Genomic DNA, 19,597 nt, shown 5'->3' with positions numbered 1-19,597 from the left:
GGAGAGGAAAAGCCTCCCCTGAAACTGCAGGTGGGCTGATGGGAGCTTAAAGCACTCAGGAAAGTCAAGAAGAGAAGCAGGAACTGACTGCTCCAGGCTCTCACCAGGTCACTAAGATAATCATGGAATCACAGAAACATTTGGGTTGGGAGGGACCTTAAAGACCATCTTGGTCCACACCATGGCAGGGACACCTTGATTGCTCAATGCCACTGGAATGAATTGTATTTTGGCAAACTGGTTTGGCTACTTCTTGAGTGCAATCTGTAAAATGAAATTACAAACACCAGAGAGAAAAATCAATTTATCCTCGATTTTTTTCCCTTCCTGGTTTAAGAAATCTGAGAATGCCACCACAGTGGGGCAGTGACCTTCCCTCTCCTGTCCCCATTACCTTCAGCTGCCCGCTTGAAGAACACTTTGCAGCTCCCACACGTCAGGGCTCCGTAGTGGCACCCAGATGCTTCATCTCCACAGATCAGACAGGTCTTCTGAGGTGGGAAGTAATAATCAATGGGCAGGACATGGTCACGGCCCGGCTCCAACCTGCAGCACAAAGCAGACAGGACAAGAGAAGGGTCAGCAAATGAGCTCAGGGCAAGCTGAGGGGAGCAGGGTCATGGCAGAACTGCAGTGATGGATCAGCCAAGGGGGTGAGCAAAGCAACAACTGAGCCAAGCCTGGCCCTGACCATGCAGAGACCCTGCCCACTGCGTGCAGTGTGTGACAAAGTGTGACAAAGTACAGTGACAGTGACACACGGTGACAGCACAGCCCAGGCACAGAAGATGACTGAGGCTGGCTGCTGCAGTGCTCACGGAATTTGGGCTTCAGTAATGAAGCTCATGCACCAAACAAGGCAGAGCACGGCACTGCCAGTCACTTAATGCCACACTAACCACCAGCACCTGACTGCCCTTCTCCAACACCTCACATTCCACACACCCACATTCTCCTCTCTCAGCTGGTACTGTCCCCTCCCCAACCTGATCTGATCTGTTTGATCAGATCCTTGGAGAAACTGCTTTTCCAGAGGGCATGGTAGGAGGAGAGGGGCTAATCCAAATCGGGAGCCAACATGTCCAGGCAGCTTGGGAAACACCAGAACATTGAGTTAATTACCAGAACTCATTTACCTGCTACCACTGAAGGAGGCAATTAGCTTTTTACAGTCTGCAAGTCACTGCAACTTCTCCATAAAATTAGATCCCCTTTCATTTTTGGCATTGTTTACTGCTTGCAGGTGAGCTCTGAGAAATCAGGTTACATCAACAGTGAGTGTGACAAAGATGGGACTTCTTGAAAAAACCTTTATACCCAGAAAAGCCCCCCTGTCCTTGCCTGTCCCTCACCTGAGAGCTGTGCACATCCCACCTCAGTAACTGGAGCAGCAATTTCATCCTCAGTTCTTATGGTAGAAAAGAGATGAGAAATCACTCAGAAGGTTAACAGGAACAATCAGTGACTGATCTGTAGATGCAGCTCAACCAGCCTTCCCCAACCATCTCCATTTCCAAGGCTTTTCTGGAATTACTGATTAAATGGAGGAGGCACAGTTGGCTGCACGGTGTCTGCCACAGTGAAATCCTGTTGCAACCAACATGTTCCTTTCTTGGCTTACACGGCATCCCACCTGTCCTCCTGGTGCTCCCACATCCCCCCATGTGCTCCAGAGCCCTGGCACTGGGTGAGAGGGGCTGCTGGAGAGCAGACCCCGCTCAGGAATACCAGCAGCACACACAAAAGCCTGGCTAAAAATGTCATATTTATCCAGTGTGTTTTAGGCTCACACATAACAGGCCTTCCTGCTAATGGCCCAACACCTCTTTTCTGCTCTCTGTGCAGTCAGAAATCCAGCAGTGCTCATTTCCCTGTTTCCATCAGGCTTCCCCTGTGTCTCCCCCACGCTCAGCACTGTGTGCCATGAGCAGCAGGTGTCGTGACAACAGACACGGGACTCCCAGAGGACCCTGGGGTGTTTTTCAGGATCAATTATCTGAAACTGCAAAGCAGGTTTGAAACTGAGTGGCTTCTGAAACAGCTTTTAAAGAGCTGCTCATGTATGGAGAGATTTGTGCAAGTACAAAAACACTTTCCAGCAGGTGTACATTGAGAGTAGCCCATACATGTGTCCCTGCCAGGGATGGGGCTGGGCAGGGCTCCCCACACACCCCTCCATGCTCAGCCACCCTTGTCCCCAGTGCCACCAACAGATGGAGACTGCAGGACACTGGCTGACATGGAAAGTGATTCCTGGCCATGAGATAGGCTCCTCCTGGGGTAAGGCTTGGCAGGGTGCGCACAGCCCCACACCCCAAAGGGCAGGAGATGGTATTTAGGCAGCTGGGGAGTGGTTCTGCCACAGACCCTGCAGCACCAACGTGGTTCCCTGCCAGCAGCCACTGCCCAGAGCCAAAGCATCTGCCCAGGAATGCCCTTGACTTCAAAACAACTCCAGTTTGCCTTTTCTTTTTTATTTTTAGAGAGAGAATTGCAAGAAAAACAAAATGTGAAAATGTTCTAGCAACTCAGAAAGAGCTATGCTAATGGTTCCTTTAATGATCCATTTTCCAGTTTCCAAGGGACATTTACAGGGTGTTCTCAAAACGTGCAGGTAATACATAACACAGGCCAATGAGCCAAAGAGGTGCCTGCAGAAGCTGCAGGGCTGGCAGCGCTCTGGGCAGAGCCCCAGGTGCCACCTGCCTCAAGGCAGTGCCACAGCCCCTCACCACCATTGAGGGCACAGAAGGGACACGAGAGGTGGCACAGCGGCCACTTCATTGCCGGCAGCTCCAAAACTTTGCTCTGCCTGGAAGTTTGTACTCCGTGGGGCCGTGCTGGCCCTCAGAGCCACAAGAGTGCTCAGGTCAGACCAAAACAACTGCAGGGGGCCCAGAGCTGGCACAAAGTGTGGCAAGTGTCAGCTCCACAGCAGAGCCCAAAGCAGGGTGATAGCGGCCGGGGCAGACACAACTGCGAGCGCGGCGGCAGAGCCAGAGCTGCCCCCAAGGCCAAGGTCGTGGCTGTCACAGAGCGGCTTGGTGGCTTTTGGGGGCAGGGAAAAACAACCTTGCTATCTCTTCTACAGCTCTAAGATGAGTTTTACTCTCGTTTCAGAAGGATTCTGTAAGGAAATGGAGGATTTGCTGAGTTCCCCTCACACACGCAAATATTTCTGGGGAGTAGGAACTATCATGTGATGAAGCATTTGTTTGTCATTAGTTAAATTTCACCAAACAGCCACATTTCACAACATCCCCAGAAAGCCAAGAGAAGGCACTGGTGAAAGAGGAGCCAACCATTCCTCCTGATCCGCAAAGGAAGTTTCCATCTCAGCAACAGCTGGCACAGGCTGCTCAAAAGGAGCCATGGCACAACTGCCCTAAGGCAGACCAGGACACAATGATGGCAGCTGCCACACACAGAGCCCCAGAGCAGAGTGCCCTGGTCCCATACACCCTGAGGAAAGGGGGTTTGCACCTTCATCATGCAAAACCTGCACATCAGCAATGCTCAGGAGGATGTCGAGAACAGAGCTGAGCCAGCACTCACAGGTGACACAAAACCCTACCCAGTCACTTCAAGTATTGTCATTTCTGAGACACTCTGATGTTATCAAGGGGAATCTCTGCCTTTAAAACAGCATTACCCGTGCATGACATTTTCTAATGCAATATTAAATTTAACTGGCTTCCCCTCAGTGCAGCTGTGGTGCTCCTGCCTGGATGGAGTTCTGTGACTCCCACCAAAAGGCCAGACCCATGCTCAGCAAAGGGCGCGACTGCCCACTTTGGGCACATCCTCGTGTCCCCTTGCACTGGCATTTGGCTGCTGGTGGCTCCAGCCAGAGCTGAGCCAAGCCTGCACTCACAGCCTCCACATCACACTCATCCAGATAAAAGGACCTGCACAGAAACTTTAAAGCATTCATCTGTTAAAATGCTTTCAGCCATTTAATCTATAAACATGCAGTTTTGTGCACTGAATTCATGTTCTTTCTGCTAAATAGCCTTGAGTATTTTCCAGTCTGCTCATGCCTTGTTTTTGTGTGCGATGGCAGCAGAGGCACGACAGCATCTGAGAGCAGAGCAGGGTGCAGCCTGAGCCCCAGGCCTGGTAAACATACACAGGAACAGGATCCCCACCAAATTTAAATAATTATTAGCAGATGACAATGGGTTTTCCAAGCATCCCAGCAGGGCAGGCTGGCAGGAGGAGCAGACTTCAGAGAAAGCAAATGTTCTTCCACCAGCAACTCACAGGAGCAGGCTTGGCTCTCCAGACCTGGCACTGCCTCCAGGCCCAAGGGGCACAAATAGCTTCCACAGACCCAGCTGCACAAATCCCTTCTCAAATCCCCAAATTAAACTCTGGGTTTTTGTTTTCAAACACTCTGTTTCCTTATTTTGACAGTTTGTTTTTCACACAGCGCATCCCCGCTGCAGCTGAAGCCCCACCACTCCCAGCCCTTTTCTCTCCTCTGCTCCTCTGTGGTGCATGAAGGTTCCTCCAGGCCTGGAGCTGCATGGACCCAGGCACTGCTTGTCCCTGCACTCAGGGGACAGCCCCAGCCTCCCCCTGACTGGCTGAGCCTGCTGGGGAGTCCCATCCCCTCATTTAATGGCCATCCTGGGCTCCCACCTTCCAACCTCCCACAAGGAAGAAGCAGAAAATGAGCTTGCAAAGGTGAAAGGTGGCAGGTTTGCTACACCTGGAATGCAAAGCCTGGGAGAAGCCACCCTTCAGCCCTTGCACCTCACCAGTGGCCACAGCAGAGACTGCTGCCCACCTTTGGTGCAGCTCACACCAAAACTTCTGCCTCAGAGCCTGATGTCCATCCAGAGGCTCAGGGAGCAGCTTAAATAAATCAGCTCAGAGAAGATGGAACACTTGATCCCCCAGACAGAGCAGGTAGCTATGAAAAGAGATGGCACAAGGTCATTGCAAGGTCCCTTCAGATGGGAGCTCACCTGATTGTGAAGCAAAAAGGGGACAAAAAAGCAAACAAGGAGCAACAAGGCTGCAGGCAGGCTGCAGCCCTGAGGAGCACTCCCGAGGTCATCAGAGCCCTACACTGTGTCCTCCTGGTGACTGCAGAGTCACCTGGAGTCACCAAGGACAGGACCTTGGCATCCTTGTTGCACAGAGAACCCTACTTATTTTCCAAGGAAACACTCTGTCCTCACTGATATTTATGCAGTTAGTTTAAGCCACACCATAATCTTCCATTTTTCAAATCCATCTCCTCTGCTCACGAAAAGAAAATGTGCCTGTAAAGAAAATCACAAATAATGAGACAGTTGATACATATATTTCATGCTCCAAGAGACACTGCTATCCTGCCAGATGTAGGTACAGGCTTACAGCTCCCAGGAAAGCATCCAGGGTACAGACTTGTGGTGCCACATACCAACATCTTCACCTGCAGGAGAATTTTCACCTTTCCCTCTTCCAAAATCAAACAAAGTGATGCTTACAAAATGCTCTGGGAGAGGGGATGCAAGTTCTCAGTGCCTTTTCTCACAGCTGGTGTGCCAGGCAGATCTCCAGAGGAACAGAACGCGGTACCAGTGTCCAGCCATGGGGCACAGCACCCCAAGGGAACTGGCACCCAAGGCCACCATGGTCCCCCAGCATCCCCAGCTAACCACAGCATCTGCTACAGGCCCACCAAGAGAAACTCCAGGCAGAACGATTCCAATCTCACAGAACTCCAAATGAATTTGGAATTTAATTTGGCAACAAGGATCAACTTGCGCTGATGGCCAGAGGTCAGTGGTCGGCTCCCAGCTGGGCTGCTGAGGGATGCCAGGACTCATTCCCAGACTCAGATATTTAAAACACAAAATATTTTCCCCTCTTCCTTTGGCAGTGGAATTATTGCTAAGGAAACCAATGCTGCAAATTCTGCATTTTTATCTCTCCACTGTAGGAAGCACAAGGCAAAACCAGTCAGCAAGAAGGGCGGGACCCGGCATGGAAACACGAGGAGACCGCAAATACCACGGATTTGGCACCCAGCTGGGGAGGCACACGGCCGGAGCCAGCACCCTCCCCCGGGCACAGCACGGAGCCCTGGCATGGATGGGCATGGCAGCCATCAGCAGAGCCCCCATCTCGGGGAGCAGCAGCGGGGATCACTGCAGCGGGGATCACTGCAGCAGCACTGCAGCGCTGGCCCCACAGCTCACCAGCAGCGCTGCGTTATTTTTAGGCACGTTTCTATCAAGACCAAATCTTTGCAGAGACACAACTGCAGGGGCATAAAAATCCTTTGCCTTATTATGTCTAGGAGTGGATAGAAGCGCTATCTGCAGAACTTCCCTTCAGCTCTGCTGGCAAAGCAGAGTTTCTAGAGGAGGCTTCACGACTTGTGCAACACTATCATCTTCCCGCCGCGTCCTCCAAGCGGATCGTGCTGTGACTCATCCCCGACATAAACACACTAATTATAAATGAAGGTTTCACATATTTAGTGCCAGGTCTCCCTGCAACTCTTAGCCCCAGTCTCAGCAGAACAGGCAACAGAGAAGCAAATTCCCCAGCAACTCACAGCCATTGGCTGACACCCACCAATCCCTCCTGGTCCCAGCCTGGCCTTCGTGGCATGCCCGCTGCTCACAGCTGCCCACATCTGCCAGGTGCACACGGATTGGGGCAGGAGCAGGACAGGACTGGGACAGGAGCAGGGCTTGGATGGTGGGGATGGATGGATGGATGGATGGATGGATGGATGGATGGATGGATGGATGGATGGATAGCTATACCAGCACCAACTCCAGCAGCACATACCTACTACAACCCACAGTATCCAGACAGGCATAGGCCGGGAAACTGTGCTTTGATGCCAGTTTGCACTTTTAGTGACATATGGCAGGGACAGCCACACCTGCTGTTCTGGAGGCTGAGAGCATTCCCAGGAAAACACAGATAGCAGAGACCTGCACCCGGCTGCCTCCAGGGACCTGTGGGCATGGGTGGTCCTGCTGCTTTCACAGAGCCATGCTGGAGTTTTGACTGGCCCTGCTGGACAGCCATGTCCAGAGAAAGCCATGGCACACCAGGGACCAAAGCCCTGCCCACTACCCTTTGCCCGTGCTCTTCCAAGAAGGCAAGGAATTAAAGCAGCCAAGAATGATTTTCTTTCAAGCCCGCCTGCAAACCAAAACACAGATGCCACATCTAATTTTAGGCCTCCCAGCCTTGAGAGTGTTCTCCCGAGTCTGTGTGAGTGAGCAGTGAGATATCATCTCAGGACACGCCGCAGCCGCAGTGGCTGCGCACCCGCCTTGACCCCAGCTCTGCACAGGGGGGCAAGGGCAGAGCAGGAGGGCACAGCAGGGCCAGGAGTTAACAGATGCCCACAGGGGATCCTGCAGGACACACTGAGCCCCCTCCACCAACTCGAGGGCAGAGGGACTGGCCAGCCACCCTGCTAACCCCAGGCTGCCACTTTCCTCCTGCTGGACATGACAACTGCTTCAGCTCAGGCCATAATCCAAGGTTTTAAGCACCCACATGGCAAAAGGGAAGGAGAACTGAACAAGAAGAGGACAGCTGTCCCCTGGAACCTTAGCTCCCATCTCAGCTCAGCTCTGCCCAGCCCTCAGCACAGCCTCAGTGGGATTTCTGTCCTGCAGGCTTCCCAGCACTGTGCTCTGCTCCCTTTTGAAACCACCCCCAACACAGCCTAGAATCAAGGACCCAGCTCTTGGCACAGGCTGTGCTGTAAACAAGAAAGGGGAAAAGTCTCTGTCCTGCTATTGTTTTCCTAAGCATTTAAAGATGCTCCAGAGGACTGGGGAGCAGAATGGGAAGTAATAGATTTCTTTGTAAGGGGAAGATCCTATTATCAGGGAAAAGACTTTTTAACCACAGGGACCACGTGAAAACAAAGCCAATTACGGAGAGCCAGAAAAACGAAATCCATGTGAACAGGCTGAGTTCATCAGGACGATGTCACATGTTCTGGAGCACAGGAGCATGCACAGGGACAATGCCCAGCGCCAGCCCACGGGGATTAGAGTCCCCACTGGACCCATGGCTCCAGACACGTGTGCCCCAGCCCTGCCCTGCTCACACAGCACTGCCAGGCAGCAGCAGAGGGAGTGGGGCTGAGCTGGTTCTCAGTGTCTGAGCAGGGAGAAGCAGCAATGCCAATCCCACACCAAGCCTGTGCTGCCTGCAGAGGCTCCCAGAGCTCCAGGCACCTCTCCTTCGTGCGGGCAGCCCATGGCACAGCGCCTGCCCTCCAGGGACATGGGTGCAGAGGGGTGGGGATGCTCCTCACAGCACTGAGAACACACACAGAATCTGTGTGTGGTGTTCATGGGAAGATGATGAACATCCACATTGTGCACAGGCACACACACGATTCAATAGAAGCAGTAAATCACCCCGGCTCTCTTTGCAGGGGGATTTCATTTTCCAGTTGACGTACCCTATTGCTTCCCAGATGAAAGCTATCAAGCCAATCAGCACAAGAATTCCTGCTCTGTATTTCTCTTTCAAGAGGAAAGTGGAGCTGCTGAGATATCCCGTCCCAGCCCTCCCAGGAACAGTCGGGAGATGTGCGGGATCAGGCGAGGGGGAGGAGGCAGAGCCTTCACCAGGAAATTTGTGATACAGAAACTTGTGCCTGGGCTCTGTTCTCAGCACACAGGCCAAGGTCAAAGCGGTTTTTTTTTCTGCCATTTCTAACCGGCAAAGAAGCAAACACAGCTAAAATCTGTAAGAGCAGCCAAAATGCTGTGGGCTGGTAAAAACAGCAGAGACAGAAGTGTCGTGTCATTTTGGGAGAGACAAGGAGCCCCCTCCATCCACCCCCAGGCACAGAGAGCACAAGGGGGAGGAAGCAACCCCAGGGTTTTCCCACCTCATCCCAGGGACTGAACACATCCTCTGTAAAATGTATTCTGGAGATCTGCAGCCTCCTCTCTGGCATTTGTAGGGATTGTTCCTGCTGGCAGCAATTCCAGAAGCAGTCAGTGGGATGGGGGTCTGGAAGGTGAAGATGCTGCTGTAACACAGAAGGATTTGCCCCGAGGTTCTTCCCAAACCTACAGCCAGCCCGTGTCTAGTCCCTGCTGGAGCATATTGGTGCAGAGGCAGAGGTAACCCACAGAATGCACCATCCATCCTAAGGTGACAATGCCAGGCAGGACATGGCTCGGAGCAACATGGTCTAGGGGAGATGTCCCTGCCACAGAGAGGGTGCAATGAAATGGGCGCTAATGCCCCTTCCAAAAAAACCTTCCCTGAGTCTATGACCAGACTCCCCAGGATTGGGCAGCACCCAGGACATCCCCCCAGCAGTGCCTGTCACAGACACCTGGCTACAGGTGACATGAAAGGTAAATCCTCACGACTGCTGCCATGCCCAGCGCATGAGGGGTGGCTGGAGCTCTGCACAGAGCTCTCAAACAGCTCTCCTGCTTTGCACAGCCCAAGCAGGGCTCTGCCAGCCCAGGCACACACCAAATGTGTCCCAGGAGCACCCAGATCTCAGGGCAGACACACCAAATGGTAAATGTGGCTGTGCCCAGCTGCTTGCCCTGGCTAAGGCTGCTCACAGCACTCCCTCCCAGGCCCTGTCATTGTCCCAGCACTGGTGGTTCTGCACTGACTCTCCCATCCTGAGCTAAGCCATCTCTTTTGCCCCTAGAGCTGTCTGGGAAGTGGCAGCTGCCTTGCCTGTCACGAGGTGCTCAGCCTGGTCCATCCAGCCCCCAGCCAGGCACCACGACAGACCGGCCCCCTCAGCAGAAACAGGGGCTCGGCCCAGAAATCATTATTTACTTATTAGGATGGGCTCTGTTCTCCTTTGGATGGCACAGAGAAGGCACCAGGACACCTGTGGAAAGCAGGGGTGTAATCCAGCCCTGTGGACACCCGAGCTGCCTGGGGCTGGGCGGCCTGGGAAAAGGGCAGAAGCTATAAATACCTGGGGAACTGGCATATACTTTTCAGATTATTTCTATTACTGCAAATCACTTAATCTGAGGTCCATGTCCCTAGAGACCAATCCCACCACTCCTGAGGACGTGTCAGCACCTGACTTCGCTGTCACTATTTGCAGCGGCGGCCCCGGGCGGGGGGGGCTGGGGAGCTCCGAGCCAGGGTGCAGCGGGTGACCTTGCTCTCCCTGGCCTCTGTTCAGGCTGAGCAGGGAGCAAAGCAGCACCCTGAGAGCAGCTGAGCCAAGCTGACCCCAGGCAAACCCAGCCTGCCCCGTTGTGCACAGGTCCCCGGGGAGCGATGCCGGGCGCGATGCCGCACTCCCGTAACCCGGCTCCTGCAAACACTGTCCCGGGGCTGTGCAGGGACACCGGGGCCACAGAAGGTGAGCGGGCCCATGCAGGGGTGCAAGGTCCAGCAGGCTGGTCCCCAGGAACCGGCACAAAGCCAGCACGGACCCCAGCACTGAGCCAGGGCTGCGGCACTCACGCACCTGGGGCTGCTGTCAGACCTCAGCCCGCAGAAAAGGGACAATTCCCATTTCCACAGCTGCCTGGAGGCTGAAAGAATCGCTGCTCCTGAGCGCTTCAGCAGTGAAGTCCTACTGCTGGCAGTGTTTTTATTACTGTTAGAGGATAATTTGAATCTCACCTGAAAACGCTGGCGATAAGGGTTGCAATGGCTGGATTTAAAGCAGAACAAAGCACAGGCACTGCCCACTGCAGGTACCTGGCCACAGTAAGCTGGACTCCCCCCACCAGCAGGTCTCCCCAGAGAGGCTCATCCCTCCCCCTGCCCCTCACCCAGAGCAGGCAGGGGATTAAGGGTGGTTGGACGTGGATGAGCAGCACAGGCAGATCAGGGAAGGCAGGCAGCACTGGTAACAGCGAGAGAATATGGATGGAGAACCTCCGTCACAAGTCTTTGCCATGACAACTGGGCCAGTTCCTTTTCATTTCAATGAGCTCCCTCATAGCACTGTTAACAAACAGGGCTGGCTCTGGTCCCCACAGTGTGCAGACACGCTCCATACCAGGGCCACCAGCCACTGCCAGGGCCACCACTGGGCACGCCTGCACGGCCACCCACCAAGGGCTGATGTGACCAAATCTGCCTCCCAATTGTTTACCAGGCATTTATAAATGCTCTGCTACAATAGGAGATGAGACATATGCCTCCTGTGCATGCTGGATCTCTGGAGGAAAAGAAAGAGCTGGAAAGGATCCAGTACCCCCACAGGAAGTGTTGCCATTGCTGTTTTCCTATGATCATGGTGCAGAGCTGGGCTCATCCAAGGTGAGAGCAGATCAATCTGATCAATACCCATGTTTGACCCAATGATGACCCCAGCAGGAGGTACCTGTGCCCCCTGTGCCACGTCACTACATGCACGTGGTGGCACCAAGCCGCCCTCCCCAGCTGGCCCAGGCTGTCCATGATGGCTTTGTGGCACTTGCTTTGCACCAGTCTGAGGTGCAGACGTGCCTTTTGCAGAAAATCTTCCAAAAATAAAATTATCTTGCACAAAGTAATGAGGCTGAGGAGCTGTGCAAGGAGGAATCTTCATTTTTCCTGTATATTTTCAATGTTCCAGAGCCGTCCACAGCTGCACAGATCTCTGGGATTTACCAGGGCAGCTTTCAGAAACAAACAGTTTTTACTAGAAGTCATAGAAAGTCTCCCACTGAATAGTTTTTTTTCAGTAAACACTCATTTGATAAATTTTAAATGTTCACAGGACGATAAAATAAATACAATTTCTTTCTTTTGTAATTTTAGTCCACAATCACTAGCAGAAAGTATCCACTGCAAACACCAACCCAGCAGGCTCCAGTGAGTGCTCCAAGTCTAGACAGCAACTGGCAATGGAGAACAGGCAAACTGGGACAGCCACCTTCAAACAGCAATTTATAAAATATGAATGAAGGTCCGTGCCAAGAGTGGAATTCATGGGAATGACAGAAAAACACAAAGAACTGAGCGACTGCCCTCTACTACAAATTGTTCTTAACCCCGTGTAATGAAACCGTTTTCATCACACCAAAACACGACTACGAGATTTCCAATATTTTGGGGAATTCCGTGATTTCTTCCTGCAATGCACGGCAGTGATTCCAGCTTTCCTCCCATGCAGAGACTGAGTTCTGATCCGCTCCAGTTTCCCCTGAGCCCGTTCCTCCCCCTGCCCGCGGGGACCCGGAGGTGACGCCTGGCACGGACACAGAGCGGGCTCTTGTCTCTTCTCTGCTGGAGCCAGCGCGGCCTTGGAGGGTCCTGCTGCAGGGGGAGGGAGCTGGCATCGCCCCTGGGACACCGCTCACATCGCCTGCCTCGCTACACTGTTTCTGCTCTCATTCTTCCCGGGACTGTCCCACACCTTCCTCGCTCTGAGAAACCGCACAGAGGCAGCGACTTCCAGGAATTGTGGGCTCCGTGCCTCGGGACAGGATTCCAACTCCAGCACCCGCTGATGCCCAGCCCCTGGGGCTGGTGTGGTACCTGTGCCCATGGCAGGGATCCTGTTCTGGGGGAAAAACCCATCTCTGCACAGGGAATCCTGACTCCTGTCCCCTGGGCTGCAAAACACACTCTCCTGTTCCAAATCATTCTCCTGTTCCAAATCTCTCTCCTGTCCGTATTTTGACATGCTCTTCTGTCCTCAGAAGCAGCACCAAAGCACTTCCCATTGTGAACTGGCTCTCAGTTAACTGGAATGAAGTTCTCCCATGAGGAAAACCAATGTTAATGCCAGACTGGCTGCAGGGAGTGGTGCTCATCTGTTCAGTGGATAAACACCTGTGCAATAGGGAATCTGTAAACAGCCGGAAGAATGTAAAAGCTGCATAAGCAGGAGAAGAGCTGCCATGAGAGCAGATCCTGTGCAGCTGCCAGCCCCAAATCCTCCGGAAAAGACACAAAATACCTGTGTGACTCCGACCCAGCAACACTCTGAAAGCTTTTTGTGGATTGTTTCTTTGGCAAAATTTTCTGATTTGCAGCTGCTGCTTCCAATACCAAGTGCCACATAAAGCCTGTGCTTCCACTGCAACCAGCACTTGAGAGGAGCCAGGGTGGAATACTCACTGCCAATACCAAGCACAAGACTGTGGAAGCAGCTTCCAGAGGGTGTAAGAGCTCAAAAGCCCAAGATATTTAGAAAATAGGATGGGAAAGCCTAGAGGAGGATGGGGCAAAGCCTGCCTTTGAGCAGTGAAGAGGCAAAGAGATGCTGTGTACCCTCAGAGCAGCTGGTGGGTCCCACAGGGACATTCACCCTACATGTGTGCCCTCCACACCCGGCCCCTGAGAGCTGATCCATCTCCCCTTCCCAGCAGAAAGGGAGAGCTGGAGCACAGGAGAGCAGGGAAGAGAGGGAGGGACGGACAGAGGAGGGAGGGGAAAATGAGGAGACCATTTTATGAGATTTGATATTTGTTCAGAAGTGAGAAAAAGGAGACACCAGTGCCGTGCTCCAGGTCAGTGCCCAGTCCTTGGCTGCTCCCCCAGTCCTGAGGGGTTCTCCTTGCTGAGCAGAGCTCCAACATCCCTGCAGCTCCAGTTACCCAGCCCCAGAGTATCACCTACTTCACAACCTCAGCTCCAGCCATGACAGACACGCACCCTGCACAGCCTGCTATCATGCCAGCTCACATTCACCCAGCCCTGAGTTCTCTATTCCAGCTCCAGCTGGATTATCATAGTTGTCCTGTGAGCAAGGAAAGGGTGAGAGGTGCTGAGGAAGAAATTTGTTTATCTTTTCTCTTCTCCATTTACCAGGAACTGAAGCAAGCTTCAGCACACCCCCGACTCCCCTGGCCACCAGAGGCTCCCTGTCCATGTGTCCATAGGGGCCAAAAGGACCAGCTGCCCACATGATGTTCTGCCATGCTCCCCTTGTCTTCAAAGAAATATTTGCATCCTCTGGACAATTGCCAGAGCAGAGAGGTCACACTGACAACAGAGACAGGAGGGTCAGCCCCTTCCCAAGGGCTTTGGAGTTCTGCCAGTGCAGCGCTGGGGGTCCCCAGAGCCCCCCTGGGACTGGGATGCCAGAGCAGCTGCTGCCGGGCACAGACTGGGAGTGAGAGCAGCCCTGAGCACGACCTCCTGCCTCATTCCATCTCCCAGTGCAACAGCTGCCCTTCACTCCCTCCTCTCTTTGCCAGTCTTATCTCCTCCCTCCATAGGAAGGAATTACTGCAGGTTTTATCTGTAAGCCTATCACAGTTACAGAGCAGAAACGATTACAGAGCCATGGAGCCAGGTGATGAATGAACACGTGGCACTGGCCCAAGCTGACCACAGCCAGACTAGGGAAGGGAACCAAAGGCAGATGTAAGCAGAAAACACCAGGATTCCAACCAGTATCAGCACCAGGTAACAGCAGTGATAGCAAATGCCACTTAAAAACGTCTGAAGCTACGTGGACAGCAGATTTTCCTGAGCCAAAAGCCCCTTAAATCCTTTTCTCCCCTTTGATTCCATTGCTTCAGTAACAGCTCCTTCTCTGATTCCATTTCATTCTAAACCAGAGGCCACCCCCTCCAATCCACCACTGTAATTTGTCTTCTGATGGCAGAGCCTTGGATTTATTCTGACAATGCTCCATCTTGCTCCTGAAACAGGTTATTTTGTCACCTCAAATACTACTGGTAGTAATGATGCAACAACCAGAGAAAAAAGATAAACAGCTCCAAGTCCAGAGTTACAAAACATCCAATTAATTTGCTAATTACATGCAAGCCTGACTGGTGCAGTCAGGGACACTCTACCAAAAGCTTAAAATTAAGCCCAATTGTGTTAATAACCACATTGTGGTTATTAATTGTGTTTCTGAGATGTGCCAGCACCTCCTAACCCTGACACTTCCTCAAATATTAAAAACTGCTCATGCTTTAGTGTCGTATGAAGGATGTTTAACTCAAAAAATACCTACTCATACCTGGTCCCAACTGCAGCAAGGCAGAACTGGGGCTTGGGAGAACTCCATCCGTGAGGGAAGAGCCACGATCCTGCTGGCAGACAGCAGGACCATCCAGAGAGGAAAGAAAGTAGGAGCAGCACACCGTGAAATGCTCTTTATTCTCCAAAGCAAGGGGGCCTGGGTGTGCTCTGCTCCCAGCAGCACCTCGAGGGACAAGGCTCTGAGGTGCCCATTGCCCCCGAAGTGCCCTCACTGTCCCCACAGAACACTGAGGCTGCATCCTCTGAGGGTTCAAGGGGAAAGCTTCATGTGCAAGGTCAAGTAGGGCAGGAGAGCAGACCTTGCACCAGACAGCACAGGGGTGCAGGTCCAAAGGCCAGTCATCCTTCCATCAGGGAATTTTACTACACAGCCTCTCAGCTCCCACAAACCTTCCTTCCCCGAGGCGCAGCTGCCTGGGATGCTGGTACACGATCCCCGCTCCAGAGCAGCAGAGGCTGTTCCTGTGCTGGCACCCACAGAGCCAGGAGAAAATGCAAATCTGCAGGAATGGGCCAGCAGCACGCTGCAAAGCTAATGGAGACTTTGCTAGGATAAAATGTAAACCTGGCAGCGATTAACACACACGGCTTGAGCCAGACCACGCCGAGCGTTCCGCTTTCCTTACGGTGTTTGGAAATTACATCTGAGCACAGAGAGACAATGTCCCTCCATTACACCTTTGCAGCAGCAGGGCAGTGCTGTACAAGCCTTGGAGTTCAAAGGACAAGGCACTGGTGCTGTAAAGGTTGCTGTGCCAGCTCCAACCCTGCTGATCCCACAGAAGTCTGCTAGGGCAAGCAGGCACAGCACACCCAAGAGAGCTGCAAGGAAGAGGAGTGCACAGCACTTCCCACAGGAATGAGGGAGATGTTGCTTATCTCTAAGGCAAGACCCGGGCAGAATGTACCTGCTGCTGCCTGGTCCAGCCTCCAAGGCTGCCTGCAGACCTCCATGGGAGCCACACCTGCTCTCCTCAGTGTGACATTCCCAGCTGTGCAGGACCACACAGCACAGCTCCGCAGGCAGAGCGGCCGCACGGAGCAAACCTGCGCCGCCAGCACCCCAATGCTGAACTTCCCAACTGGATTCCTCCCTGCCTCCTCTGCACTGATTCCAGCAGAGATTTATCCAGACTCCAGAGACACACCCAGAGCTCACACAGCTCCTTCCACGTACGAAGCTCACAGCTGGATGATGCTCACAGCTGCACTCTTTCTGACCTGTCATTACTTTTATTCTTTTTTCTTTTGCCAAGCCCTTGACATCTCTGTACAATCCCCCAGTAAATCACTGTGTGGATGGAAATTGCCCCGCTACCCAAATGAAGCTCCAGGCATTTAAAACAGAAACAAGCCCAGAGGCAGTGCACTTGCCTGGTGCTAATTTAGAGGTAAAATCTAATTGTTCATTTCAGCCTTTGCTCCCAGCATCCCAAGCATCACAGGGTGAGTGTGTGGATGCAGGACTCCCACGATGCAAACCCCAGCTGAGGCCTCACATATTCCTGGATGGGGCTGCCTCTGAGCCAGCAGAAAATCCCTTGGGCAGCCCTTTCTCCCTCCCATTTCCATCAACTTGGCCACATTCTGTTGTGCTGACAGGTGAGAATGCAGGTGCACACTGCTTTAAACGCTGTACAGGTATTTTACAGAGATGGCTCATGTACTTTTTTTCAAGTTAATCCACCAAGAAAAATTATTCTTGATTGAATCCTACTTCTCAAAAAAAAAAAAAAAATCTCCCCTCCTCTGATTCCTCTACTTTAAAACACATTTTCTACCTGTACTTAAAACAGCCCTGAAGCACAGGTGATGTTTCTCTGCCACTACATTCGGGGTTTCCTGCTCTGCACAGCGCATTCCCGCAGGCAGCTCTCGGCGGGACAAGTTGCTGGGAGGATTTTAACTCGATGTCAACATCCGTCCGTGCTTCGGGGCTCAGCGTCCCGATCTCGCCCGCTCCCAGCGGCCAGGAGCAGCGGGATAACAGATGCGTGAGGAAACGAGATAAACGCAACGACCTCACAGGACGGCGGGGACACCAGGCGCGCACCGCGGTGCTCCTGGCACGACCTCGCCTCGCCAGTCCCAAATGAGAGCATCGCGGCAAAAGGGAAGATTCGGCAGCGGAGACCAAAGCGGGAACAGCCAGGACACAGCGGGTGTGACCCGCGGTGAGCGCGGCGGGGTGCAGAGGGCGGATGAGGGCTGCGGGCACGGGATGCCGGTACCGGCGGGATGCAGGATGCCGGCGGGAAGCACGGCGCAGGGAGCGCTTGCCGGCGGGCTGCGGGACGCGGGTACTCACCGGAGGTCGCCGTAAGCGCCGGCGTAGCCCTCGACCCAGGGCTCCACCTCGCTCTTGATGCCGGGGGCGGGCGCGGCGAAAGGCGCCCGGCCCGGTGGGTACCAGGCATCGGCAGGGCAGTCGGCGGGCCCGGCGGGCGGCTCGGGGCACGGCCCGTAGAGCTGCCCCTCCTCGGCGAAGAAGGTGGGCCAGGGGGGCGCGGGGCCCGGCGGGACCAGCTCGGCCCCGAAGCGGCACGGGCCGCCCCAGCCGCCGCCCGGGGCCGGCCCCGCCGCGCTCTCCAGCTTGACGCGGCCGAAGCCGCGGGGCAGCCCCGGCCCGGCGGGCGGCTCTGCGGCCAGGGCGGCCTCGAAGACGGGCGAGGGGTCGCGGGCAGGCGGGCGGGGGGCGCGGGGCGGCCCGGCGGGCACGGCGAACATGCAGTCCTCGCGGGGCAGCTGCTCGGCCGGGGTCTCCAGCGCCTCCAGCGCCAGCCCCATGGAGGCGGACACGGCGCGGCACAGCTGCCGGGCACTGTCGCCCAGCGGATCTTCCTTGTCCGCCGGCTCGGTCTCAGGCGGCGGCAGCATCGGAATCGCACCCGCCTCGCCCAGCAGCTCCCTCAGCTCTCCGGTGCAAGGGAAGGACGAGCCCATGGCGGGGCCGGCGGGCGGCAGCGCCTTACCGGGGACGCGGGGCTCGGGGGGCGGCAGGCAGCCCGGCGGGGGCGGCAGGCAGGCGGGGGAGTCCGGCGGCGCTCGGGGGCTCGGCGGGCAGGGCGCGCTCGGCGGAGGTTGCCCGGCGCCGCCCGGTTCCTCTCGCGGCGGCTGGAAAGCGTCGCAGACGCTCTGGAAGAAGCTCTGAAAAGCCCCGCGGAAGGTCCTGCCCGCCGGTCGCGGGTAGACGCGACCGACCCCCAGCTGCACCTCCATGCTCGCCGAGCGCGGGGCAGCGATCGCTGCGGCGGCGGCGGCGGAGCGAGGCGAGGGCGGAGAGCCTTGGCAGCGCTCCCGGCCCGACCCCCGCGGGCCGCCTACCCGCGGCGCTGCTCCGCGGCGCCCATGGCAGCGCCCGCCGGGCTCGCGGCTCGGTGCGCGCAACAGGCAGGGAAAGTTGTCGGCGGGGGCGCGGGCAGGTGCGGCGGCGGAGCGAGGGGCGGGCGGGGGCGGCCGCGGGGAGGGAGGCGCGGCGGGGAGACCGCCCCGCTCCGGGCTCCGCCGCGATTAACTCTGTGGCGCTCGCGGCGGCAGCGGCTCCCGGCCGGCCCCGGGCTCGGGGCGGACCCGGCGGCGGCCCCGGAGCCGCAGCCCCGCCGCAGTGTCCGGGCAAGGCGCCTCGGAGCTGGGTGAGCGTGCCCGGCCCGGCCCGCTGGGGACATCGCCCGGCACCGCGGCCCCCGGGGCAGCGCCCGCCCGGCCCCGCGCCCCGGCTGGGCGGGACGGGGCGGGGATGGGGGCGGCGGCCGCCCGGGTTCGCAGCTGGGCTGCCGATGGAGCGGGTGCGTGCGGGAAACCCGCCCCGGGCCGGCTCCGCTGCTCCCCCGCTCTCCCCCCGGCTGACAGCTGGCGCAGCTGGGCGGACTTGGTCAGAAAAATGCTTCTTCTGGCGCTGGCGTGTCGGCGCTCACAGCTCCCCACCCTCGGCTGGGCCCGAGGAGATCCCCGCAGCTCTTGGTGCGGTTCCTGCCTGAGGACCTTCCCGCCGCCCGCTTCCACCCCCCAGCGCCCCGCGTCGTGCCACAGCCCCCGCCTGGCACAGCACGAACCATCCCGGGGGCATCCCCGCCCGGGTCACGCACTGGGATGAATAACACCTCGCTGGCAGAGAGAATTAGTGCGGGACCTACCGTAAACAAGGCTTGAGCTCCCCTTGCTGGTCCTGGAATAGCAATCCTAAAGCAACTTCTGGGAGGCACCATCCCTAGGAAACCTGGGAATGGAATCATTTTCATTCGAGGGAGCTTAAAACAAGCCCCTTACTTTGAGCCCCTTTGAAGACAAAGGGAAAAAAGTCATAAATAAGCGGAGCCCGTGGGGAAAACAGAGAGACATATCCCATCTTTTAAAAGCCTTTTTACAAGCTGTGGAAGATAAAAATAAAAATCGAAGTCCAGCCAAGCAAAATTTGGCAATGTGCTCCATCCTGCCTGCGGGATGGGAGCAGCTGGGGGAGGGAGAGGAGGGATGTGCGCCGTGGGCAGGGGGTCAGTGCCGGTGCCTCTGCAGCCCAGCACTGCTGAGGGCAGGGACTGCCACCCCCGGGGCTGTGGAGAGCCCAGGACTGTGCCCTGCTCCCCCTGGCCACCAGCGAGGAAGAGCATTTGCAGAGAAACCTCATCAGCCCTCGCGTGCGAGCTCTGCTGCCAAGTCCCACAGCCCCAAAGTG

General features: G+C 55.5%; 1 protein-coding gene across 1 annotated transcript in view; it reads right to left on the bottom strand.

Moving 5' to 3' along the window:
* The window catches only part of AR (androgen receptor), a 40,113-nt gene extending 21,944 nt beyond the window's left edge, over positions 1 to 18,169 (bottom strand). Inside the window, exons 1-2 of the mRNA XM_063170752.1 lie at positions 17,234 to 18,169; positions 395 to 546 (exon numbers count right to left, since the gene is read on the bottom strand). Of these exons, the coding sequence (XP_063026822.1) occupies positions 395 to 546; positions 17,234 to 18,144 (1,063 nt within the window). The 5' untranslated portion in view covers positions 18,145 to 18,169. The remainder of the gene's footprint in view (positions 1 to 394; positions 547 to 17,233) is intronic.
* Between the last annotated feature and the right edge of the window lie 1,428 nt (positions 18,170 to 19,597).

This window comes from Melospiza melodia, chromosome 16 (genome assembly GCF_035770615.1).
Source record: "Melospiza melodia melodia isolate bMelMel2 chromosome 16, bMelMel2.pri, whole genome shotgun sequence".
Classification (NCBI taxonomy): Eukaryota; Metazoa; Chordata; class Aves; order Passeriformes; family Passerellidae; genus Melospiza; species Melospiza melodia.
This window is presented reverse-complemented; position numbering and strand designations above follow the sequence as displayed.